Consider the following 27122-nt stretch of genomic DNA (forward strand, 5'->3'; position numbering starts at 1 on the left):
CTGAGGCACAGAAGTGAACAGTGATGCTGTGGTGTTCAACACAGGTTTTTCTCGTGCATTGTTAACTTCCATCTCTGAAAATTTGAGCATTGTACCTTTTATTTCTCTGGTAGTGTGGGGAGACTGTCTACTCAGTCAGAGGAACTACAGCACGGACTGTACATCTTTTTACTATGGTGTTTGCTTATGTTTTCTGTCTACTGAAAATTATCTTCTATAGTTTCATATGCACATGTGTATGCAAGACTTTATTTGACAGGAAAAGGACAAAAATCACATGGTTTGAGCAGTTGGTCATTATTCTAGCACTACTGTATTTATACTGTTCAATTTTCAATGTTGTCACCTATGTAGAAGTACTTACAGCATCTGAATTTCGAGTATATGATAAATACATATATATGTTTATTCTTCCTCAAAAATGCTTTCCATTTCTAAAAATGTTCTTTTAATCCTTCTGAAATGGAGTCCATTACTAAATTATTGAGAGTATATTGACTTTGTAAGTTCCCCATTCTGATTTTTGCACACATGCTGTTTTTTACAGAAAGAATAAAAATACGGTATTTACACTTTTTAAAAGACTGTTTTAATTTATTTGTATTGCCATCAGGTTGGGTTATGTTGTGTCACAGACATGTTACAGAATTACTGTACAAGATTTCTGTGAGTGAGAAGGACCTAGCAAAACCCAAAAGCCACAGAGCAAGGCAGTAATCGAGAAGTCACCATAATTATGGTATTTTCCTTCGTATTTTCAGCCAGCAACATCTACAAGTTGTGAATTTTTAATTTTCTTTTTCAAATTCAAGGCTTCTTTTAAAATTTAATGCTAAAACAGATGAAAGGCAAATGTGGATTAAAATAAATTAAAGTTTCAGACTTGGAAAACTAGTTTGTGCATCATTACTTCCATTTGCTTGATTTTTATTAGGGTTTGGCTAAGTGATATTTATTTCATTTATCACTTTATTTACATACTGAAAAATGTTTAACACAGTAACGCACAACTTAAGTAACCTGAGTGCCAACAGAGCTGGATTTGATTTTCTCTCTCTTACTGATGAATTCTTTTAAGAAATACCTGTTCTAACATTGTCCAGCAATATATGATCTGAGGAGAAATTAATAATGGAGTATTGGTCAAAAATCTGGCAGAGAAAGTAAAATGGAAAGTTTCTTCTTTTATTTTTCAATTTAAAAGTTTATGAAGAGAGAAGTTTTACAGCCATTTTATGGGAAAAGAACCCTTTAAGTACTGTATTACTGTTTGATAAACAATTAAAATAGTTGAAATCTCACACGGAATGGTGATTGTTGTTTACACTGAGGTGCAATGACAATATAAAAAGTTCTGAGTTAATTTCTTTGTTATATGTCTAAAGTGTTTCTATTGGGTCTGGACGCTATTTGAATTCAAGGAGATATTTCCAGACTATGCAGCTCTTGTCTGTCGAGAATGACAGATACTGTTAAAAATAAAGCGCACCCCCATAATCTGAGCAAACTATATCTTTCTTTCCCTTTTCCCCCTACACAAGTAAGACCCAGTCAATAACTAACTTGTGAACAGAAGTTAAGTTCTGTTGGTAAAGTCACTGCCTAATTTAGATCCCTGGAGGTGACCTGGTCTAACATCTCACCTCCACTCCAAGCAGGGCTGACTTTTGAAGGTCAATACAGCCACGTACTCTGGCCTCATAAATTTGAGCTTTGACTGGATGACTTGGACCTCAAGAGCCTCCTGATAGCAGTGTTGGGTAAAGCAGTCAGCATTATTTTTAATAGCGTCTTCTAAGGAAATCAGAGCCAACTATGACACTGCCATCAAAATTCCCAGTTAGCTCTCTCCCGTTTGCATACAAAGATTTTGTGTGACAAGATGAGGCCTCTGGTTGAAAGACTAATAATTTGCTTATTTGGTGACTCCCTCACGCGCTTACAGGCAAGCTTTAATACGAGTACAAACATGCTGCTACCTGACACTTGTTTTTGAACACCGGATTGATCTGAACGTGTTACATCTCTCTCCTTTTCCTCCCAGTGCCAGGATTTCCCTACCCTGCTGCAACTGCAGCTGCTGCGTACAGAGGTGCACATCTAAGAGGCCGAGGTCGCACAGTCTACAACACGTTTCGTGCAGCAGCCCCCCCTCCTCCAATTCCAGCCTACGGCGGGTAAGGAGATCAGCCTCTTCTACATATTAGCATGAACGTCCAAAGGCTACAAACTGTTTGTGACTGTGGTGCATGCTGATCGTGTCTTACCACAGAAACCAGCGCAGCATGCGACCAATCTCAGTGCTGGAAGTGGTGCACCTTGCATGGAGTATTGAAAAATGACTGTAATTTGTACTGCCATGGTTGGTGGCCTTCAGCGTTTCAGATGTCACATATTGTTATGTAAATGCTCTTAGAAATCGAATGCTTTGGAACAGAGAAATTGTTTCAGCTAAAGATATATTTTTGATGATTGCGAACGTCTGGTTATTAAGGAGGTTGGATCAAGTTGTTAACTTCTTTTTCTTCAAATCATCCGCTGAAAGTTGTCTCTGGACCTGAAGGCTCAGTGGTGTATTTTTTTCCCCTTCTATCGTGGTTTGTTTAGTTTTTCTAGTTGACATCTATACCACAATAGAAATTTGGTGCTTCTCTCAGTGCCACATGTTTCTCAGTATGTTTACTTAATACCTTAAAATTTCACTGTCAGTGACCTACCTTTACTAAAACCATGTGGTAAACTAAGGAATAAAGGACAGCGGTTTATAGTAATAATCTAGAAACTGAATAATCGTCTGTTATTTCAGAAGATGTATATCATTTTTTTTGAGGTCTATTTTTGAGGGAAAGAAGAAAGAAAGACTTTTTCCTGTCGCTCTCTAAATGCTGACACAGGCAAGTTTGTGCGCTGCATATGATATTTAAAAGCCCTGACAGTGTCAGAAGGCTTTAAGAAATCAGGAAGCTTAGCAGATCCTAGGCTAGGATAGTATTTTGTCATAAAATCTGAAGTAGATAGGCCACTACCTCTCTAGAGATCTTTCCGAGAAAGGGTCAGGAACTTTTTGCTGAAGTTTGTGAATGAAGGTTGTCTCTCTCCCCACTCCCACTAACGTCCTGTTCGACAGCTCATCTGCTCTCACTGTGGATATCCGCTGGTCAGGGAGCTCGCAGGACAGGAATGTGCTACCACCCTCGCCATGTAGCACGTTGGGGTGCAAGATGTGTGCCCTTCACTAGTTCCTGCAGTTTCTTGTGGAGCCTTTGTTCTATAACGCCAAAAGGCATATTCTGTTTCTCGACAGGTTTGCAGATATTGTCAGTCAGCCATGGAACTAAATTTTCAGGGATATTTAGGACAGGCAGTTTGGCCATTCCTTCACATTGGGTAGTTATCACCTCAGAGACAGAAGATATTCTAAGAATGAATATAAAAACTATGCTAGAGAACTGGGTTACTTTGTAAAAATGAATTCTATTTTTTATTATCTGTGTTTTGCGTAGTTAAATAAGCAAACTAATACAGGTTTAATAAGCAAAACAATTTTATAACAGCTGTAGGAAGACACCGTGGCTTTTGAGGATTGCCAGAGTTACCTTAGGACAAGGATGGTGTCCCACCAGAGATATCCTACTGTTGCCCAGACTCTCCTCTAGAATTAATCCAGATATTTGTACTTGGCGATGGTGGGAACAAGTTTAGAATGTCCTACAAGAGCTGATTTACTTTTGAATGCCTCGACTACAAAATGGATGCTACATATAAATAAAGTAGACTCTTTCCATCTCTCCTTAGTTTAAGAAGAAATTCTTAAATATGAACAGAATGTGCAATCTGTACCAAGATAACGTGGGTTATTACCGGTTTCATGATGTCACAAACATAATACCTCAGTTTAATACAAAGTCATGAAGTAATATAAGAAAATATATGCCATCTATGTGTGATACAGCTTTTGAATTTGACAAGACTGTCTGATTAGTATTAGCAAAATAAGTAAATAGTTTCCGACCAGTAGATAACTTAAATATACTTTAATGTAAGGGGCCACATGTGGGTGTTCTCTGTGTGTGCATATATGTGTTATATAAATCTTTATAGTTAGTACAGCGATGCAGCAGAACAAATTAAATTTCGAAGTGTAATACATATATGTTCTCGTGTAATCGTACTGCTTCCTTCCAGCATCCTTTGGTAGTAAGTCAGTTGTATAAGCGTTGTGAACTCCCGTTGTAAGGTAGTACAGACATTTTACACTGCAGTCAGGTTCAACCGGGTTTCAGAACTGGGTTCTGAGAGGTCAGATCAGCCCTCGCGCGTTCTGCAGGATGGTTTGACAGTTAGGTTGGACAGATCTCACCTGCTACCTTCGTGACCTGTTATAAAAGAGGGAGCCATGTGTTGCATCAGTAAGAAGTCCCATCTCATTGTTACGATGCCTGTCAGATCTTGTGTTAGTAATCTCACTGATACAATCGTACAATTCGGAATTGCTTCGCAATGTTTTGTTCTGTTCTCACCCATCATGTACTCTGACCTATCAAAGAAGCAAAAATGAATTTTTGTCAGCAAAAAGACCTTAATCAATGAAAAATTATAAGAATATGGGTTTCAGTCACAATGGGAGTAGGTGTCAAGGAAAGTTACAGAGATAATAAAGATATCAGAGAGAATGAATAAACTTACTGAAGGAAGCAAACAACCTGGAAAATCTTTTGTTGATGAGAAAAAATAAAAAAGAAGCTTTGAATGCTATTTTGCAATTTATTTAGCAGCAGTTTTTCATTTTTCACTCAAGGAAGGAGCCTGGCCCTAGAGCCAAGCAAATAGTTTCATACTAAAATATCTTCCATCATTAGAAAAAATACATTTGTTTTGTATAATGACAGATATGATTTTAATTATAAATTAACATTATATTCCAGTGCTGTTTTCTTAGAAAAATAATACTTTTCTTTTTAAAAAAGAACCCACATGTAAGTGTAAAATATGAAGCTGAAGTTTGTAATTACCTTTTTCATTTTCTTTTATTTCATTAACCTTAGAAAGCTTATAACTTAAATGTAATACTTGATCTGAAATAATCTTCACAATTGTGTATATTACAAAGTTTGGGAAGTGAAAATAAATCGTTTTGCTTTGAGTCTGGAAATAAACTGTAAAGCTAAGAACATGTATTTCTTAGACTAGTTTGACGTGCTGCTTACTAGTATTTATTTCAGCAGCACTGTCTCTGGAACAAAAGCCTTCTTTTTATTCCATCCCCCTTGAATCTGTAGTTGTTCTTGTTCACTGATGTCCTGTTTGAGGCTCACTGTGACCTTCTCTTAGAAACTGTTTATCAACAAAGTTAAGAAAAGACAATGCTTCCCCAGCTGCAAGGAAATCTAGAAGATCATTAGGCAAAACAAGTTAATGTGGTTGGTATGGAAAGCTCTCTTCTGCTGTGCCTCACTGTTACAGGAAACAGCAAATTGGTCTGAGAAAAGTTTTTGAATACGGCCATATTTAAGGCCATCGTTTTCTTATAAATCAAAGAACAGCTTTAATATGTGTCACTTAGAAATAAAATCTGTATTCATGAGATATGTAGAACTACGTAATAATGAATGGCTCCTTTAGACATGAGTGAGGCATTTCACTAATTCCTTAAGGTATCATTTTGTTTATTTGCTCATGGAAAATACTTCATTTTTAGCATCTGTGGCATCATTTCTAATACCTTGAAATACTACAGTATGCAGCTTATTCATAGCTTGATATGTATAATTTATTTATGATCCATAAAAACCTACTGAAACTGAAAAGAGGGAGTAAAGATTCATTTGTGTGAGAAAACTGTAGAGAAAAGGTAGAGATCCACATTGCATGGAGAGCTTAGCTTCAAGACTACACCGCGGGAGGAGGAGAGGCAGGAGATTGTTGTGTTGTATATGGCATGAGAGGTGCGCAAAGGTTTGAGCCCATCAGCGTGGAAGGAAGGAGCTGTGGAACTATGAGCTATTGCCTGCTTATCTCAGGAGGCTCCTCAGGAACTTCACAGCAAGATTGGTAACTTGGTTGAGGAGCAAAGCAGTTACTGTTTTAGGCTGATTAAAATCCTTCCGTACCTTCTTTCTTAGGAGAGCTTCCATGTGGGAGCATTTGAGCCCCCTGCTTCTCTTGGCCTGTCTTGCAGGCTTCCCTCTGGATACTAGATAGTGTTTTGTACAAATTAATTTTCTAAAAATTAATAAAAAAAGACATCACTGTAAAAAAACAATGTTGTCTTGGCTTGGCCTGTGTCTTTCTAGCATTGTCTATTTTACTGACACGGTGCCTACTAAGAAATGTCCTAAAAAAGCAGAAGCTACAAGTAAAGGTACTTTTATGACAGATTCTGTGTGCAATTGGTGGTACTTACATTGCTAAAGGAAAGGAGAGAGAAGGCTTGGGGTTTTTTCTCCTTAGCATGACGCTGAAAGCAGGTGATCTGATTTTGATACCTGTTATTGATTTTGAACTCTGCAGCAAGTAGATCAGTATTCTTGAAAATATTTCGCCAAATGTTAAAGCATCACGAGCGCAATGCTCCCTTTTTATGCTTCTGTCAAGAAAAGCCAACATCACTGTATTCCTGGCAGTATAGCAGCAAAACCTAATGAGAAGCTCTTCTATTTCAGCATCATTTACCACAAGTTCTTCACAAGTTTAGTGTGTGATGACTCTGTCCTCACATGTCCCTTCCACTCTTTCAAATTCTGGCGAAGCTAACAGAGAATTAGCTTTCAGTACATATCTCCACTTCTAGTGTCTTTCTTGGGAAAACAAGGGGTAGCAATATGCTTTTTTTTCTCTTTCAAAAGAATAATAATAAGTCCCTTACCCTAAATAAAACTGTGATGTTGGGGAGGGTGGAGGAGAATTGACACAGGCTATTCAGAAACTGTTCATCTTTGTTAAAATAATTGTTTTGAAGTGCTGCATTCTAACTGATGCAAAATGAAAAAGAAGCTTTCTTTTTCAACACCTCATTCTGAATTTAAGAAAGAAGGATAATTAATATAAGCTACAACATCTACTATAGTGGTTATTTTGTTCTTTACAGGACATTTCTTTGGGTTCACAGAAACTTCCACTTGCTTTGGACTCTGTGCTTTTTAAATAAGTGCAACTGTTAGAACAAAAAATGTGTTTTGTCAGTGCATAGCGATTTGTGTCTTACAGCTTTGTTCTTTGCAGCACTGCCTTCAATTAATTTTCCAAAGCAGATAATATAACTTTTTTTGTGGCAGAAAATGTTGAAACAGGAAAGACAAGAACCTGGAATTAGAGAACATTGTAAAAAATTGAAATTACTTCATAGAAGAGTTTCAGTTGTATGTTTACAATGTTGGAAGTTGTGGCGTCAGAGTGTTGAAAGGTGTTACTTTACTTCTCAGTCTTTGGTTTGTTTTAAATAAAGTTACAGTTGTATCTCTTCTATTATTTGTTTCATGAAGGCTTCATATAAAAGGTTTTATATAAAAGGTGATTCTGTTCCTCTGCTGCTTTCTCTTAGTTGTGGTGGAGGGGAGGTAGCAAACTATAACCATGATTCCTATTGCAATGAATGAAATTGTGATTATAATGCCTGTTTGTTATGATGGATCAATCACTCCATGCACTTAGTCTGCCTTAGGTTATTTATGTTGACTTGTGCAGACTGTGTATGGCTGAGGGCCATATATACTCAGCTGTCTGAAGTTACTGAACTAGGGTTTGTGCAGTCAGGAACTGTCTCTCGTGTCGTTGATAGATTATTCAACCCAATCCTTTTGAAAGATGAGGGTAGAAAAATGATAATGAAGACAGATGTAGTCCTCCCAGGATATTATAAAGGTGGAATCTAAACTAGTAAAGTTTGTCTTGATATAGTTATAAAAAATTATTATAAGACAGAGACAAAAATCAAGCAGCTAAAACTGCGCAAAGCAGATGTATAATAGTCGGTAAGAAAACAGTTTCATATTTATAGAAAAATAATTTCAGGAAATTATTGCCAGATATAATCTTATTTAGATGCATGTTTTCTTATTAAATCAAGATTTATCTTTTCTCTGTTTCTTAGCAATAGAAAATCATAAAATAGAACTCGATAAATCCCCCAAATTTGTTGTTTGCCTCCAGGTAGCTCATTAACTTATCATCCATTCCTGAGTGGAGTAATTCAGATTTCAGTAGCATGGCTACTTGTGGGCCCTGTGTCGGTTTACAAGGAACTCACGGTTTATCTGTCTGCCAAGACAATTTTTTGCTATGAAGAGTAAAAGTAGTTGTGGTGAGATGGGATCCCTGTATGATGCATTCAGTCATTTCCCATGGTTTGAGTCTTATCATCTGTTTTCTGCCTAGAGCTTCAGAGGAAAGGGAATGATAAGCAAAGCAAATTACCCCTTGGAAAATTGTATACTGAAGGAAAGTACAAGAGTAAAACATTGCTCTTGGTGTTATACACTTTGTCCTTCTGGTGAGGAAAGCTGTTAGGAAATACGTTTGACTCCACTGATAAGATTCAGTTACAGGAATCCACAGATGACGAGAACAGTGAATAGAGAAAATATGCTCTGAAATCTCTCAAAATGTAAAGAATTACTTTTCATCAAATCTCAAAAGAAAAAGAAAGTTTTATGTTTAACATCACTATCATGCTAAAAGACCACTTAGAAGAAATGAGATGAAGTCAGCTGCGATCTCTTTATAGTGCTTGTCCTGCTTGGGAACGTTACAGTCATTTGCCCGTTTCTGTTATTTACCGTGTTTAATGGTGGAGTCATGCATTCATGTCTCATTTTATTGTTGGGTACTTCCTTTGGTATCGTATTTATCAGGTGTATTCAGAATCCAAAATAAGTCTCTGTCTGTACGTGACTGAGCATTCTGTGTAAGAGGAGGGCGTAGGTGGGTGAGGTGACCTATCCAAGATTACGGCCAGCTGTACTTGGGAGTTCAAAATCTATCAGCCCCTATTCATCTTGTGACATCTTCACAGTGTAACCGCAGACCACCCAGAGGAAGAAGAAGAAAATTTGAGACGTTCTCCCAAAAGCATTATTTTCTGAATAGCCACGTTAATAATTGAAAGCAGTATGTTTTAATGAACTTTGGTGGGTTGACTTTGGCTGACTCCCAGGCCCTTACCCAGGCCCTCTCTCATTTCTCCTCCTCAAGATTACAATGGGGAGAAGGTAAGATGGAAAAGTTCTTGGGCTGCAATACAAACGAGGAGATTGCTTACCAGTTGCCGTCATGGGCAAAACAGACTTGACTTGAGAATTAATTCAATTTATTGCCTATTAAAAAGTGGTTGGATGGCTAGAAACGAATACAGAATGTAAGAGCTCTCCCCCCTCCCAATCCCTTCCCCTTTTCTCAGGCTCGACTTCACTCCTTCGTTCCCAACTCCTCCACCTCTTCCCAGCACAAGTGATGCAGGGATACAAGGAATAGGGGTTTGTGGTTGTGGGGCCTTCATCTTCAGTAAACTTTGTATTACCTGTATATAATTTCATAAACCTCCTTCCGTGTCGTTCACGGCTGTGTACTTCTACCTCGCAATCATGTACAAAGTTTTATTTCTCAGATGCAAAGAGGGATAAGAAAATTATGTAGTTTGATAAAATAATCAGAATATCAAAACCGAAATGAAGGTAGGCACACTATAAACAGCCAGCTCTCTGAGCACTGCCACTCTAGCAGAGGATTGGCCTATTTTGCTCTGCAGACATAATAAATGGAGAAATACATGAGTAAAGGTCTGACCTTACTGAAGCAAATGACAGGCACTCCAATTTAAGTGGAGCCAAGTTTTCACCCATTATTATTCCCTAGCAAACTTTTGTCGTCAATGTGGTTTATGTGCATTTATGCATATTTATGATTTTCTCAAGCGATTCTGACTTAGACACATGCCAGCTCAGCCCTCTGGGTTTTGGTCATTGACCTCAGAAGATCAGTTATATTTCTTAACTGAAAATTCCTGTTGTAATTGCAAAACAGCTTAGGCCAGCAACACGGTAATAACTGCTATTCCCAGATAATAGTATTTCCAAATTGAAAATATTGTTTAAAAAAAAAAAAAAAACTATTGTGTGCTCTCATATTTAGCTCTCAAAACAGCTTGGGTTGACTGGTATTGGAAATGCCCATTTTAAGTCACGGAGCTGCCAAATGAATTTAAAATAGCAGGAGTTACGTTATGTGTGTAATTGATAGGTCACTGTTGTGTAGTTCCAATTTTATTTTCTGTAATCATTTTAATCATCTTTGTCATGCTGTATCACTTACCCTGAAGGGTGAAGAATCTAAACTTTCAACTACTTGCAGTGATGATTCGTCTTAGCTGAAACACATAAGTCTCTGCGTAAACTGTTGACAGCAATAAAATGATAACACTTTTTTTTTCAGATAAGTAGCAATTTATCAAACCAAAACTGCAGGGGAGCTCAGAATCATTGGTATGTTCGCCAGAGTTATAAAATGATAAATTGAGGAAGGTTAATATTTTTTTTTATAATAATGCTATGATAGTCCTAACAGACCTGTTGTCACTGTTGGAAATGTGTACCAAGCCAGCAATGTGGTACCTATGAATACTCTCATCTCTGCGTACATTGAGGTATTGAGATTTGACCCAATGAGTAGAATACCACCAGTATAATTGTTTGACACATTGTTCTAATATAAACTTACGTTTTGTTTTGTTTTGTTTTCCATCTAAGCAGTGTGACAACGACCACTTTGTTTCAGAGGGTTAACATAATTGCAGGACAAGAAAGTAGTGATCCAAGAGATAGCATTTTGTTAATGCATTAAAGCGGATTGTAGGATTGGCCCACTGAAAAAATTTCTAGGAAAAATACTGTCAATATGTGTTTTCTGAAAAAAAATAAAAGAAAAAAAAAACCAAAACTCCTTATCAAAATTGTTTTCCAATCCTGCCATGCTTTGATTCTCTTTGAGTAAGCATTTGGCATACTTAATAAGATGTTGTGTTCAGTACCGTTTCAGTTCTGATGATCACTACCAACCTCCTTAACCAATGTGAAGAGTGCCTTCCTTCCCCCCTCCCTCTGTTCTTGTGACAAGACTAACCTCAGCTGTGCAGGGGTTGGTGGCATTTGCATGTGGAAATGCACTAATATGGATGTTTTTCTTTGTGTGTGCATCCTTGCAGTGTTGTATACCAGGATGGATTTTATGGTGCAGACATTTATGTAAGTATTCATTGATGTGCATGCTGTCCTTGTACATTACCAGAGTCATTCTTTTTACAAGTTTGCTGCCTAGCTTGACTCTGTTTTGTCTATTTACCATCCCTTGCCTGTCAGAAAGAGTTGAGAAGAATATCTCTCACATTGGAAGACCTTTCTGTTCATTACATCTATCATTGTTCAGTGGAGCTGAATTAACTCTTCAATCAAATGCTGAATGAATGCAAAAAGATGTGAAAAATATGTGTGCGTGGAGGGACGTCTCCCTTCAAAACTGAAATTCAAAGAAAAAATATAAAAATAGCAGAAACATTCTTCTGCAAATCTCTAAAACTCGTTTTTAAAACTCAAGGCAAGCTGAGTATTATTAATATATGAAGTATGAAAATACTTTAGAGAGAGAGGTTTCCCAGATGCAGGCGACACTGGGTATACCTAAGGTGGTAGTAGAGCTTAATCACAGAGTAAGTTAGGATATAGCTGGGTATTGTCTCTAATCTAAGTAGACTTCCATCTGCTCTTTTAAAATCCACTTATTTGAGTTTAAATGAAATGGCTAGAGACTGTTCATGATATAAGAAGTAATTATATTTGTTAGCGAGGATTTATAGCCCTGGATCCATCGTTACTTTCTTCACCTCACTGATCATCAATTTCCTTTTAAATATTTTTTTCAAGTTCTTTACCAATACTTAAGTTTTTACCTTGAATGTATGCAGAGGCTACTGATGTCTGAATATGCAAGAGGTTCCGGTTGGTTAAGGCTGGATTTCACTCTTCTAAAATAACTAGTTCTTATACCCTGTGTTAAAATGCAAAAAGTTTTACTGATATTCCAGCGATCTTACACATTTGTTATTGTTTTGATGAAGCAATCTGGTCCTTAGTTACAGGTATCATCTTTATTCCACCAGACATCTTTCTCTAACCTGCTTGCACTTCTGTTGTACCGTCTCTGTTGAGGTACAAAGAGATGGATGAGTTGAAATTGGTATAAATATTAAAATTTCAATAGGTAGTGCTAGAAAACTTGTATTCATTATCTGCAATTTTTAGTACTATTTCCAAGAAAACCTTTTTTTTTTTTTTAAGTAAGATTTATATCAAGAAGGAAACCAATTTCAGTTTATGGGTAAAGTAGATTTTGAGTTTCTGATATAGAAAGAGGCTGATACTTATATGAAAATTCTATAGATTAAAAACATATTTAAAATAAATTAGCATGGGGTAAAATTCTCTCCCTATGTACTATAGTGATAGTATCAGTAGCACTGTTTACAACACAAGGCTTACTGAGGTGTAGTACGCTGCTCTAATCTCATCTGAACACATTGCTGCTGAATTTTTGAGCTATATAGGAAACGTGGTACAGAGTGGAATGTCTTCAAGTGTGGTTTCCAATTTTCATACTTCTTCAAACTGTCAAAAGAATGTGAAATCCATTTTGCTCAGTTTACCAACCTGAAAATCTGAAAGGCAAAAAGACATCCTTCTCAGGATTGCTTAATGTGATAATATAGGTGGGGACTAAATGTTAATGTAACTGCTCGTGGTTTCAGAACCCACTGCTGCTGAATACCAGGAATATCTCTTTTGGGGATTGATAGCATCATTTTTAGGCCTCACACCTTCTCACAGACTTGAACATTTTATTTCCAAATAGAAAGTGATTTCATTGAGGAAGATACTGAAGAAATCAGTAGTTTCTAGTGTAGCATCGGTATTTTTTGTCTGGAATAGTCATGTGCATTAGAAATGGAATAACTATATTGGTGTATTGGTTTTCGCTCAGTTGCAGACTTGTTTTTCTGATTTCATTTCTTAGTTCTCTTCATGCAGCAGAATGTTTACAGCAATTGACAGAATTAAAACAGTCTTCTGGAAATTACTTTTTTATAATGTACAAAGCTTCTTATTTTATAATTAATTTTTCCTCACATTTGTTCTTTCTTGCATATAAAACATGTTGCAGGGGAGGGAGAGGAAGATAAAGAGAGAACTGGCATAAATCAAAAGAAACCTTACAATGTACAGTGTATTATTTCTTAGTGTATTAGTTTGCAGCAGACCAAGTTATTTATTTAATCCCAATTGATTATAACATAGCTCCACTCAGCTTTTCACGTTAAGTGCAGAGCTGAGGCTTTGTGTAAGAACAAATGCTTTGTGGGGGAAAAAAAAAAGAAAAAAGAGGCGGCAAACATTTAAACAGTGTAGGTTTTAATAGTATCGGAGAGAAATGGAACTTTAAAAATACCTCAGAAAGCAAAACAAAAGGAACACAGTCCTGAAAAGCCAGACTGCAAATATATGTTAACGGGTGAATCAAAGTGGGTTTCATTCTGACATGATTACATTGAGTACCACGAGTAGTATGGACCATGCTGATCTTTTCATAACGAGCTATCAATGTAGCCTTTGATGGTGAGATGTTGTGGAAAGGAAGGAGGGAAGACGACAAGAGGTACTGATTGGGTAAAAAGTGCAAGGTAAATCAAAAGTGGCAAATAGCCAGAATTGGTTAATACTAACCAGAGGAATAGAAGAGAATAGGAATATAAAAATAGGTGGAAAGTACAGTCTAAAATGAAAAATCAACATCCATGACTCTAGATGTAATATAATATATTCTGTGTTTCATATAGTTCTATATTGAATGTAATAATGCTTCTAAAATAGCTGAGCTATTGAATTCCTTTTTAAATGTGCCTTTGATTAGGAAAAATAAAGGAGATGATTAAGAAGTAAGGAAGACCTTTTAAAATTAAGTATTGATTCACTAAGAGAAAAACTCATTAAAAGAGAATTAAGGTTGCCTGCCAGCAAATACAGAAGTTCCTAGATGAAGATTGACACCTGTGAAAATAAGAAAATACACTCCACAAAATGAAGCAAAAGAAGTAGCAGACACAGAAATATGCAGTTAGAATAATAGCTCTACACTAGTGCTCTGTTTTATCTAAAATCTGTTAATTTTCTTTACCATTGTGATAAAGAGCATTTTCAGAATGTGGTGTTTTTCCGTCCACACCTCAAATGTGGGAAGGCTAAGAAATAGGAGAAACTTCCAAACTCTGTCACCTCCACCTTCAGAGCCCCCTTGGCAGTGCTATTTAACCACCTACCTTAGACTTTGTAGTTCACTGCAGGGTTTTCTACCCTGTTCTTAGGGTTCTGGAGCTATGATACTGCAACTGGTGAGAGCCCACGGGAACGAATCAGTACATAGGTTAAAGTTTTTTCCTGAGGATGCTGATCAAGAACAAGGCACGCTCTTGTGATCAGGGGGTTTGGGAGGAGGTTAACAGTAGCTACTGCTTTATCTCAAAGGTAGGGTGGTATTTTGGGTGGAGCACATATTTATTTCCCAAGGAAAGCACAGATGTAATTATCTAAGCAACAGTCCCTTGGTACTAGATAGAGGTCTACGATGCAGTCAGATATCCTGAAAGGCACTGTTCTGATGTGGAAAGTGAGGATATGCTCTTACCACTGATGTCTTTCCTTTAAGTACCAAAGATTTTTTTTTGTGTTTTGTAAATGGAAGGATGCGAATAGAGAAAATACTTTTCCAAGGACGAGAGAGTTCCCAGGAGCAGTGGGTTCCTCCTCCTGCTGCTCTGAGTGCTGGAACACTCCATGACGCTATCTTAAAAGTTCTGAGGTTTCAAGATGAAACATATTTTCATCTCTCTGATCTTTATTTGTGGCATAAACGGTGCTTTAAAGAAAAAAAAATACTAGATCAATTTTGGCGATTGTATTTGCTTGGAATTAATAGTCATTAATAGGTGATGTCATTTGGATGTATAACCGAGAGATCAAAAAAGAAGTATAGGATGTAAAAATAGAGGAAAAATATTCCTCAACATTTACGTAGACTATTAAATATGATAGCAATAGGAAAAACTAGCACAAAAAATGCTTATCATTTAGAGTCACTTAGTTTATCTGTATCTATAATAAACACTGTCACTACGTCTGATTTAAAAACTAATTTAGGTGTGTTAGGAGGAAGTGCGCACATGTATACATGGTTTTGTAATCTATAGATTTGTGTTTGTATAACTTGTTTTTGTGGAAATTATTCTTACTACATATATAAAGACTATTTTAAAAAAATCAGATGCATTTCCGTTTTATCATAGCTTATCTAAAAATTCTGTGATTTATTTCTAAAATTGATTAAGATTTCTCTACAAGAATTTGCTACCGATCTTTGAATCCCACTGCTCTTTTTCATTTTGCCTGAACCATAGGGATGGATAAAACATTGAAAGGCAAATTGTAATGAGTGACTCTGGGGAATTCATCTAAATTCCTTCCTTACATCTTTCTTTCCATCCTTCTTTCCGTACTCATTCAAATCATTACATTTCTGTTTCTTTATAGAGCAGTATTGCAAGAGCCTGTAATCATAGTAATACGCAAATAATTATGCAAAAAAAAATGGGTTCGGTGGGTTTAAATGGTAAGAATAGTCTACCAGCTGCATTTTCTAAGTTCTATCGCAAAATCAAAGATATTCTTCATATCCCATGAAATACAAGAGTTAGTGTTGCAAGGATCCCACTCAGTGTTTTCTGTCAGTGAGATATATTTGTGTATTTGGACTGCAAATGTATCAAGTCTATACTTACTTTTTTAAGGCAACTTCAGCTGCTCTAATGTTGTGTTACCATTGTTTTGGAAGTAGCAAATATGGGAGCACAGATGAGACGGTAGACATTCTTTTTTCGTTATTTTAGCTGAATTTATTAGTTCAGCTGTACTTTCAAAATATTAAAGCGTAACAGTCACACACTTTCTTTGAATGTACAGAGCGAGTCGGGGGGGGAAGCATGCCTGAAACATTTCTAAAACATAGGAACTGGAAAAGTTTATTTATTATTATGCAATTATTATGTAGTTTTCTACTAAATAGTTTATTTTGCAATGTAGTCTAAGGCATAAAGATAAATATGTAATATATTACTCAAGAGATGTAAATGTAGTGAATATTACTAATGCGTTCTTTATTTAAGCTATCAGCCAGGTGCAAAAGGAGAAAAAAAATCATAAGGTGGAACTTGGGACAGAAGATTAGAGTTTAGGGGGCTGAATCAGATTCCCATCCCGATTCCCATCCGGATATAAAGTGTATCCTCAAGTATTTTGTTGTGGCAATGATAAATCTTCTGAAGTAAATTGAAGTAAAACGATAAGAAAACTTAGCACCACAACAAAACTGCAGAACACAAACCCCATGAAAAGAATTTGCTTAAGAATGTTTTCATATGTCATTATATTAATGTTCTTCTGTTAAAAATATGAAAGCATAAGATGGGATGGTAGAGAAGAATAATTTTTCCCATAACCGAATGCATCCTGCATTTCTGCTCTCCTAAGAATTGAGGCAAATCCAATAACTTTGATTCCCTTTTATTTTTATTGCTTTAGACTCAGTCTTTTCAGGACTCTGAGAATTATCATACTGGTGGTCGAATCTAAAACATCTTAATAAAGTTCAGAGTTGAACTTCATTGTTCAGCAGCAGTTCTTTGATGAAAGCAAATCAAAGTGTAAGCAATAAAAGGAATGTAGCTCGTATTCAGGGAGCAAGAAAGGGTCCTTCTTCACAGACTGATCCATTTTTAATGATAGTTAAGAGAAGGAGAGTCCACCATCTGCAGATTTTAGACCAGCCACTATGCGATCAGCCCGCCTCATTTTTGTCCTAGTAGGAACATCGAAACTTTGATACTTCTAATGGTAGCCCATTCTCCGTTCTGTGGTGGGAGTAGTTCTGTGAAGAGTTGGATCAAAATGAAGTGGCTCTCACAGTTAAATATGGGGGTTTAGAAGTGGACTACAGAGCAGGCGAAGGAATCATACGTGTGATGAACAGAATCATGATGTCGTGCAGGGTGACGGGCAGCCTGCCGCGCCTTTTCAGGGCTCAGTCACGAATGCAAGTTTCATATCTTCTTTATACTTTTACCATTCATGGTCCTTCATATCAGCCCTCGGGGGCGGGAGAGAAGAAAAATAATAGTTGCTATACTTAGCACTTAGAAAACAGAAGGGGGGATCAGATAAATTTGTATAATCTCTCACCTTCCTCCTTGTAGCAGAAGCCAGTGCAAGCGTGCGGCTTGCATTATCGTCTCTCAGCCTCACTGTTAGCTGGCTCGGTTGGCACTTGGTGACATTATTTGACATCTGATTGCCTGCATGCACGTACCTGCAAGCGATATGTGCCTATCATACATTTTTGACAGTAATAGCCTTCTATTGGCTTATAAAAATCAGATGATCTGAAATGAGAAAGTATTTCTTCTCAATGCATCTGTGCTTGCCCAGAGGAGCCGCTCGCTGCCAAAGAGAGAGCGCAGAGTGTTGAAAGCACCTCCCTCACCGCAGGGTTGTGTGGCGCGAGTGCTGCTGGGAGGGACTGCCCACGAGTGGGGAGGGAAAGGTACCGTTCCCTGTGTGAGCGCTTGAAAGAGTCAGGAAGAATGTTCCTTGAGTACTCGTGACAATTCAAAGCCCGGAGTGTCTCATGAGCTGTCGCTATATGCAAAACGTGTTTATTCTTAGGGTGATGTGGTGTTATCAACTGAATGATTGATTGCCCAAACCAGACTGCTTCAAAGCAGCAAAGGTTTACACCTTCTAGAGATGGAAGCGGTTCTACCAAGCCAGGTAGTAAAGGGAGAAACAGCTTCTAAAAGTAGTTGAAATTACTTTTCTGAGAAAGAGTGAATTTTTATTTGTAAAATCAAAATACCCACAGAAGTTCCTGCAGGAAAAATGTGTTACTCTTACAGTAAAGGTTGACCCATCTTAACCTATTCTTCGTGCTTCAGTGTAATTTCTCGTGTAACTGCAGCCTTCCAAAAATAATAATAAATAAAAGAAATGAATCCATTAAAGCAAACCCTTAAGCCAAAGAATGTATTTTATTCAAAGCTCAGTAATCTACTACGTCCTTATTCAACTTTTTCTTAAGGTAGGGGAAGGTAGGGAAAAAAAAACCAAAAGTCCCCATTCCCAGAGGATTATGGGGTGGTGGATTCTAATTGGGACGTAAATGGTGTTTGTGTTATCTGGGGAGACTGGCCTCTGTTTGTTAATTGGCACGCTGAGATCATTTTGAAATGGTTGATATAACACTGTGGTCCGTTGAACAGGAAGCTCTGCTGTTTTCACAGTTTGATAATCAATGCATCACTGCACACAATTCCTTTCAAACGTGTGTTGTTTGTCCTGTTTGCTTAATTGAACAGCTGCAATTACTGTTACATACAACTGAATGTTAATTCATGGAAGAAGAGAGTTTTGCTTCTTCATTAAAATTTTATGTATAAATTGGAAACCTATGTAACGTTAAGTGTTAATTGACTGCGCAAATTCATAGGTTTAGTCAACCAGATAAGATAAATTGTATTTTGGACAAAAAAGAATTGATTATTAGCTGAGTTTTTCTTTTAAGTTCAGCATCGCTTTATTAATACGCATACATGTCATTCATAAGAACAATCGCTGCTTGAAAACTTGCTCAAGAATACAGTACTGTCTTGCAAAAAAAGTTATGTTGATGAATAGAGTTCATTACTTTCTCCTCATCTCTGGGACAAACCTTAACAAGTTCGTGGCGATAAGTTTTGCTTAATAATCCACTGAACTCTTTCCCACGTATTTAACTCCTTAACTGAACTCACAGCATGACAGCACTCTCGGTTGTTGCTTAGTTTTGCAGAATGTTATTTAAGGTGCTGTAGCAATCGAGTTAGAGCGTGAGTTTGTGTTTCAGGGTGGTTATGCTGCCTACCGGTATGCCCAGCCTGCCACTGCCACTGCAGCTGCCTACAGTGACAGGTAAGACCTCATTTACTGATAATACATATTTGACCAGTGGAAGTTGAAGATGATTCTATAAATTTGCCTTGTTGAAGTCTCATAACTGTCTTGTTGCTCTGCAGATAATTGTGATATTTTAAAGCAGGCTGTTTTATTATAATCCATGAATAGCCATAAATTGAGAGATTTTAGGCCTTAATTGAGAATCAGGCATGAGAGGTGCACATTCCCGAGCTGTAGATCATCCAGTTAATGTCTGTGACCCTTGTACAATGTAGATAAATATATGTACAGCTTCATAATGGTCTGCTACTAAAGATCATTATTCGTCTTAAGAGTATTATTTCAGTTGATTTAGAACCTGAACCTATTGAGTGCCCTCAATTCTCATTGACATTGTTTTAGTCAGTGGAAATTGAGACTGAACTGTGTCTAAGCTTGAATTATCCAAGGCAAAACAATATTTTTTTTTCCGTTTGCTTTCTTTCCAGGCGCTTGATTTTTTGAGGAACTGAAAAAAAAAACCCAGTTATTCTTATTTTATTCTGTATTTTTATCCACAAAAACGTAAACCACGTTTGGTGAAAATAATATCAGGAATAGAAGGTTCTTAAAATCTTTGTATAAAAGAAACATTCTAAGGTTAACTTCTATAAACTAAAAGCAATGTCGCATAAATTAACTTGTCTTGAGACCCCTTTGAAGTCGATGTTTAAACTGCTATTGACTTCAGTGGGAATAGGATTTCGTCAAATTGCATTAAATTAAGTCTTTGTAGTGTGTGGTCATAATTTTCTAATGAAAAGAAAGAATATCCTGTATTTTCTCCATGAACTGTACCCTTAAAATCTGTTATTTTTAATACTTTTAAAGTACTTGAAGAGTGTACAGTCATAAAGGGAGGGTGTATGTTATGGAAGAGAGATACATGTGTGTATTTTGCTTCTCAATAGCAGTGAGAAGTAAGGTCACACTTCTCAGTTCCTGATATAAGAAAAGTTTCCCTGGGAGTCACGGAGATAATTTTTTAAGTCTTGAATATGTATTGCAAAATTTCTTTAGATGCTAAATTAGACATTGTTTTAAGTCTTTCTCTTTCTCAATGAAATCAACAGATAAAGAAATTTCAGTCCACTATTTCTTAGATTGAAATGCTGTTCATGGATTCTGTATTTTTAGAATTGAAGTCCCATGGTTTGAATGTTACAATGCTCTGCATGCATATTTGCCTTTCAAATGCTTATTCTGGGTAATGAAGATACATTTTTCAAAGTTATGTGAATAAAATAATTTGCATGTGTGGCTGAGGCATGCTGTGTCAGACAGGTAAGCAAGTTACTTTTTATTAATTTTGGATCAGTAATATCAACCAGATACGTGCTGTACGCACTTGGTTTGGGATGTACTATTTCTGCTTAGGGTAACCTACAAGGGCAAAGTGCTACTCAGTAGTTTCATTTCATTTCCACAAAGGTGTGTTAGCATGTCACAGCTCTAGTGTTTTTCTGCAAGCTTATAATGCAAAACAGTTCCTGCCTCTAAAACCTTACTAAATCGAAAGGACAAAATTATAAATAATTTCCTGTGGCTAATCATATTTTGCCAGGTATTGTTCAGGTGTCCCTGGATCACTCCTAGGGTGTTTATTCCTATGAATAAATGAATTTCTGAAAAGCTATATATTGCATAGAGAAACTGAACAGTATCAAGATGACTATTAAATGCTTTAATTATGAATTAATGTACCTTCTCATAAAACAAATCAAATGCTGTAAGATAAAACATCAGTTGGTCACATCTGCTATGGGTAGAGTCTACATCACCAAGAACTACGCTGACAAAAAAAGTAAAGGATCTGTCTAAGAAGGTAGTGCTCTTAAATGCTGTAAAGGAAGCTTGAGATGGCATCAGTAGTAATGCAGTTGTTACAAGCCTTAATTATTTTTCTGAAAAAATGTCTATTTTTCAGATACACTTTGTGTATAATTAGAATTGTAATAACCTGTCTTTGCTTGGATAATTTTAAATATCTTAAATGAATTTCATATCTCTTGGATTTTTTTTAATTCAACTTCTCTTTAAATGTGGTCCACCTCATCTTCAATCTACTTTCCCCAAATTAATATAGTTTCTTGTCTTAACTACAAATATTGTAACTGAGTTTCTTTATGGGAGAATCCTAAAAGTAACATAGAGAACACAACAAATAACATTTTACTCAAACATTTCTCTGCATATGGGAAACTATGTACAAACATGGATACCTCTGATTACTCACAACTACAATTTGCTTAGTTTGATTAACTTTTCATTAATTTTTAAATTAAAGTAGCAACTCTTGTGAATTATTAATATTGAAAGTGCTGAAATATAGTTCAGTAGTGGTGCGAGTATCTTTTCTTCCCAATGTACTAATCATCAACTGTCCTCTGACAGTATTGAAGATCCTGTATCTCCTTATATACAGCTCCTATTCAGAGTTGATTTGAGTCCCTATTTAATTTAATAACGTGTGAACTATTTTTACTGTTTATGTGTAAACAATGTCCAGAAAAATGAGGTGAGGACCAGTGACTGTGTACTATTGAAATAGTGACATATAATGGAAATACTAATTCATATTAATTAAGAAAAAATCAAAAAGCTTTCTTTTTGGTCACCGCTCATATACATGATGAATGGCAATGTTCCGTATTCGACATGCTTCTTAAATCAGGAGATGGAAAGAGGAAATCGTTAGATTGGAGACATGTTTTGGTAAATTAAAAATAAAGGTTAACAAAGATTTGGGACTCGAGAATCAATACACCAAGTCAATGGATAATGATCACTGTAAGAGAGCTCTATTGTGGAGAAATGCAATGGTATCCTTGTTTGTCACAGCTAGAAATATTGCTGGAAATAAGCAAAGAATAGATACATAGGGGAGAATCAGGTGGCAAGGAAGTCTCATGAAACAGAGCAACACAACCCCTTAAGTATTTGTTAAAACAAATCATGTGCTCCTAAGACCAATTTCACAGTGTAGGCAGATCTTGCAGATTTCTCCAGTCATAGAACTGTAAACCAAAATCAACAAAGCAAACAAAATGGTACATTTTGTTTTATGAAGCAATATAATCTTAGAATACACCTTTTAAAAAAAATCGGAATTGAATTTTTATAGTGTGCGATCTATCATCATCCTAAATTGCACTTAAAAGACTTGAAGCTTTTTTTTCAGAAATGGATCAAAAAAATGTTTAACTTTCCAATATTTAAAATATTTCTGATAAATTTTCCTATTCTTGTAACTGATAAAAGGGGACCTTCAAGTCTGTGTATGTTCTTCACCGTTCTGGAGCTTTGCCTGTGAAACTCTAAACTGAGACTGTTTGGAAAGCACAACTGTAAAGATGCGCAAAAGACACTAAATCAGATGTCAATAAAATGTTCGTACAGGTTTCATTCAGTTTTCATGTAATATTTTTAAAAATACAAATAAAAATATAGTTGTTAGATTTCTGTCCACGTCTGGAGTAAGAGAAACGAGCAAATTGATCAAGTTTTCTGTTTATGGTGTAGAACAAGTCAAAGCATGGCAGTCGGGCGTATTGTCATTTTGTCATTGCATGTTCACTTGGTGTTGCTAGTATGTCTGTAATGCTGTATTGGATTTGACAGATCCATCACATAGCTCAGTGAATGGCTTGCTTGAATTAAGCCTATGGCCAGACTTATTCACATTGATTGGCTATTGGTTTTGTGTTTTATGATTTGATTATTGCATCTTCGATCGGAGTAAGAAAAATGTTACTTTCTTGCATATTAACCTTGTCAGCAATATTTATGAAAGTGTTTGTAGTCGTATACTAAAGCAAAACCCCAATCATAGTAAACTATCCTTGTCTGAAAGGCAGAGTCATTTCACTTGTACTGCTTGCTAACCCCGTTCAGTTTAATAATGATAATTATGTGTGTTTATATATGTATGATTGCATATTCATATATAAACACACATTCCCCATTCATCACCCACCCAGAAACAGACACACACGTGTGCGCGCGCGTGCACACACACACACACACACGTGCATATGTATTTTGCTCTCAACATAGTTCCCTTTTTCTGATACAATATCAAATTTAAACCTTACTACAAACAATGAGATGGGAAGGTTCCCATTGAGGTCTTGGCTGTATGGATTAGATCCCTCGCCACTGGAAGCTGACCTTTTTATTTTCCCCACTAATTTTTTTTTCAAAGCAAAAAAGACATATTCCAAAATATTTTGCACGTAACATTTTGTAGTATAAAATATATTATTTTCGCTGTCAGTTTGTCTTACACATTCTTGTGGTCATATATAGGATTTAGAATGAAAGTTGAGACAGAGGATTTTGTCATACGGATGTATCTTCCAGGTCTGAAGTTTTACTCCCAGTAAAATCCTGATAGTCATATAATTTACATTTTTAACATGCCTATGTGGAGTATTCATTTTAGCCAAAGTACTAGTGTCTATAGAGATATAATTTAAGATATTTTCCAGTTCTCTCTGGGCAGGTAGTTGAGAATAATATTTGATATTTTTGTTCAGATTGTCCTAAAATACAATAGGCACTGATTTAATTTAATTTAATCCTTCATTAAAGAATGAAAAATCAGAATGAAAACTAAAAACCCATAAAATATAAAATGTGATCTTCTGTAGATGGAGGTGATTTTTTTGTGTATTGTAAACTTTAAGGTCTTATATGTTATGAATAAGCAGTGAAACCCACTATATTTTTATTCAAATTATTTTCTGTTATCGAGGATCTTACTAGTGATGTATACTAGAATTAAGGTCTTGAGAGCATTTAACATATAGTAGCATCTTCAGTCAGAATTTAGTTTTTCATTAAACAATTCTATAGAAGTATAAATATTTTAGAAAGTAGTAATTTTGTTTAGTGATCACTCTTTTTAGGATTTAGGAAAAGAGCTTTTTTACACAGTTTCAATTTCTAAAATAATCAGGTTGGAAGAAGAAAAAAAATAGAATATACTGATAACTTTTCTACTCTCAGCTGGAACTTTCAAACAATTTTGATTTTTGCTAGACCAGTTTAGTCTTGAGAAATAGAGGCGTTTAGGGGACAAGATGATACATAATTGAAAATCATGTAGCGCGTATCCAGAGCTACTCAAGTTTTGAGAGTGCAAAGGATCAGTTAGCATCCTGACTAGGTACAAAGATTTTGTTTAGCAATAATATAGCATATATTTAACACTAGTTCTTCAGACGTTTAGATTTGATGTGATGATGTTTGATTGGTCTAGTTTTTTGCCGATTATCCTGTGTGGTAGCTAAAAGCTTGTTTATTCTCTTCTATTGCAAATAAAAATCAAATCATTCACTTTGCTGCTACAGAGATGTAATGGATTTGGACATCTACCAATAGGCTCGTGTGTCTTTATGTCTGTATCTGATCAGTGGAAGCTAGAGGGTCGCTGGCATCGTGTTAATATTTCATAACCCATATTCATCACTCAGATCACGGTTTTGGGAATGACTGAAGTATATGACTCACGTTATAGCCAAACCAGTACCTTTTAGTGAAGGAATTAGGAAGTACAAGTGGATGATTACAAATAACGGGAATGTGCTACATTCTCTTTAAAAGAATAATCCAAGAGTTTAAAATATTATGAACAGAGAGATTCATGCAGAGCAATTGGAAAGGAATTTCCTGAAATAAAAACGTATCGCATAGAGTAGTTTCTCAGGATTGAAACATGATTCATTCTAAAATATTGTAGCTATACTGCTTTTAGGAGGAGACGCGGGAAGTCAAGTTAATGTAGGAAAGCAGGGCAAACAATTACATTTTATAAAATGCGATGTTCTGCCAAGTCTAGAAGGCCACTTTATATACTTTGATGTTTTAACATATTTGCCTAATATCTGGTAGAACTAACAAGTGTTCTGATACTTTGAAGGCTTGATTCACCTGTGTGTTATATCAGTATTCTTGTAACGTCCATGTAACTATTGAAACTACTCAACTAGTGAGTCCAATATAGTAGTGGAAAAGCTTAGGGTTCCTGGCCCAGAATGGTGGCAAACACTGACTATAAAACTTCTATCATGTCAAAGCTTATATTCTTCATACCCTGCTTCTACTTCTCTTTCCTGTAATTTCCATTCTTCGCTGCAATATCAAGGGGTTTTCTAAGAATCCTCTTAGACAAGGCCAGGCTATTACTGTATATTCTGGTTCGGCATCCGTGCTGGAAACCATGAAGAAAAAATTGAGAGAGAAGGTAGAGAAACATTAAAGCCCAGGTTTCTGTACCCAGCTTTCTAAAGTGTTCCACGTTTAAAGATGCTGAGGTGTTTTGTTGCCCGTTTCTTCTTGAACATAGTGATGATGGGCGCTGGTAAATGCTTCTCCTTTAAAAAAAAAAAAAAAAAAAACCAAAAACAAAAAACAACCAAAAAAAACCAGTGGACTTCTTCTGACATTTACATATCAACTTCAGTATCCCTGCTTTCTTTTGGTCTGGCCTACACCAGATTACGTGAGTTTTCACTTGGGAATTTCTAACTTAAACATAAAAGTTCATAGTAATGGAATGTGAATGTAAGTATATTCCTTTGATGCATTTTCATGCATACTTTTTACTCTAAAAAAGAGGAAAAAAAATGTTGGTTAACATTCTGAAGTAGGAATTATCTATTTAAAAGTTCGTAGAGGCTTCTTCACTCTTTGGGCATATTGAAAGAAATTGTGACTTTACAATTTTTAAGTGTGTTGTATTCAGCAGACTGGATAAATACGGAGTTAGGGAGTTACTAAAACATTGATTCCTAATCCAACAGACCAAAACTGTTACAGTCTGTTGGGTCAATGCCTGTGACATGATAGACCATAACAGTTCCTTTGGACATGTCAGTGTCTAATTATACACTTCTTAGTTTTCAGATCATTGACTTGATAGACCACAAAGAGGCAGATTAGGACATGCTATAAGTATTGCCAACTTGAGTGCTTCCACTGTGAGTGCTTCGAGAGCTAGAAGGAATTAAGAGCCTTGTGAGAGTCCGAGAAAAGATGAAGGGCTGAAATGCTTTGAATAAAATATTGAGTGAATTGGAGCTGGATATAGTCTGTATGGATTAGACATGTCACTTGCAAATGTGTAAGAGCCTCCAAACTTCATTTTGTGTTTCTTAAATGAATTCTTAAATAACCCTACCAAGGTGTTCATATATATGGTATTTTATTTATAATATTAAAAAAAAAAGTTGTTGCCAAGAAATTTGTAAAGTTAGTGAAACCTTAATTTGAAGGGAAAGAATCATTGATAGTCATAATTGATAAAGAAGTTTATAACTATACCTCAGGAGACTTTGTTGCGGATAAAATGGTGGTTACTAGTAAACAATAATAATCATTGTGAAGTCAGAAACAAATATAAAGTATGTTTTAATGAGGTATTGTTTTAAAGATGACATGATATACATAAAGAAAAAATCCCCCAACAAATTAAATATATATTTTGTTATGTATTTTATGGAATAAAATAAATACTGATTCTTTACACCAGGCTGCCTTCAAAATGCTCTACTATTTGCCCTAAAGAGGGTGAAAAATACGTCCAAACAATAGTAATAAACAAAAATTTCAAATATAAAACTTCAAAATACCCTTAATTTAGGAGTCCTGGATCATAATAACGTCAGTTTACATTGCTGACACTGAGCACTTCAAAGTAAAGTTACTGGATTACTTCTTGAAGGATTCTTCACCTATTAGTTTTAAATGTCACTAGAAAATGTTAGGAACCACTTAAAAATCATCTGTGTTCCTCTCACGTATAAATGTGCATAGTTATACTCTGTATATCGTATTATTAATAATAAATATTTTATACTATTTATAATATGTAATCCTTTATACGTGTAAAAATTCCACTGATAGAGCAGGTAATATGAATTAGAACCAAGCGTATTTATATAGCTTTGATTTATAAAGTAAATAAATCAGGAAATAGAATGTCTTGATTTAAAATGTAGGTGG

At 35.9% G+C, this 27122-nt stretch overlaps 1 protein-coding gene across 50 annotated transcripts in view; it reads left to right on the forward strand.

The window, feature by feature from the left end:
- RBFOX1 (RNA binding fox-1 homolog 1) overlaps nucleotides 1–27122 on the forward strand; it is a 1213941-nt gene that overhangs the window by 1162605 nt on the left and 24214 nt on the right. For 46 of the 50 annotated variants that reach the window (XM_054080127.1, XM_054080124.1, XM_054080166.1 and 43 more), the window contains 3 exons: nucleotides 2045–2177; nucleotides 11195–11234; nucleotides 19027–19091. In XM_054080127.1, the coding sequence (XP_053936102.1) occupies nucleotides 2045–2177; nucleotides 11195–11234; nucleotides 19027–19091 (238 nt within the window). The remainder of the gene's footprint in view (nucleotides 1–2044; nucleotides 2178–11194; nucleotides 11235–19026; nucleotides 19092–27122) is intronic. The other 4 variants (XM_054080126.1, XM_054080128.1, XM_054080121.1 and 1 more) reach the window with 1 other exon arrangement.

The sequence above is a fragment of the Cuculus canorus genome, chromosome 15 (assembly GCF_017976375.1).
Source record: "Cuculus canorus isolate bCucCan1 chromosome 15, bCucCan1.pri, whole genome shotgun sequence".
Classification (NCBI taxonomy): Eukaryota; Metazoa; Chordata; class Aves; order Cuculiformes; family Cuculidae; genus Cuculus; species Cuculus canorus.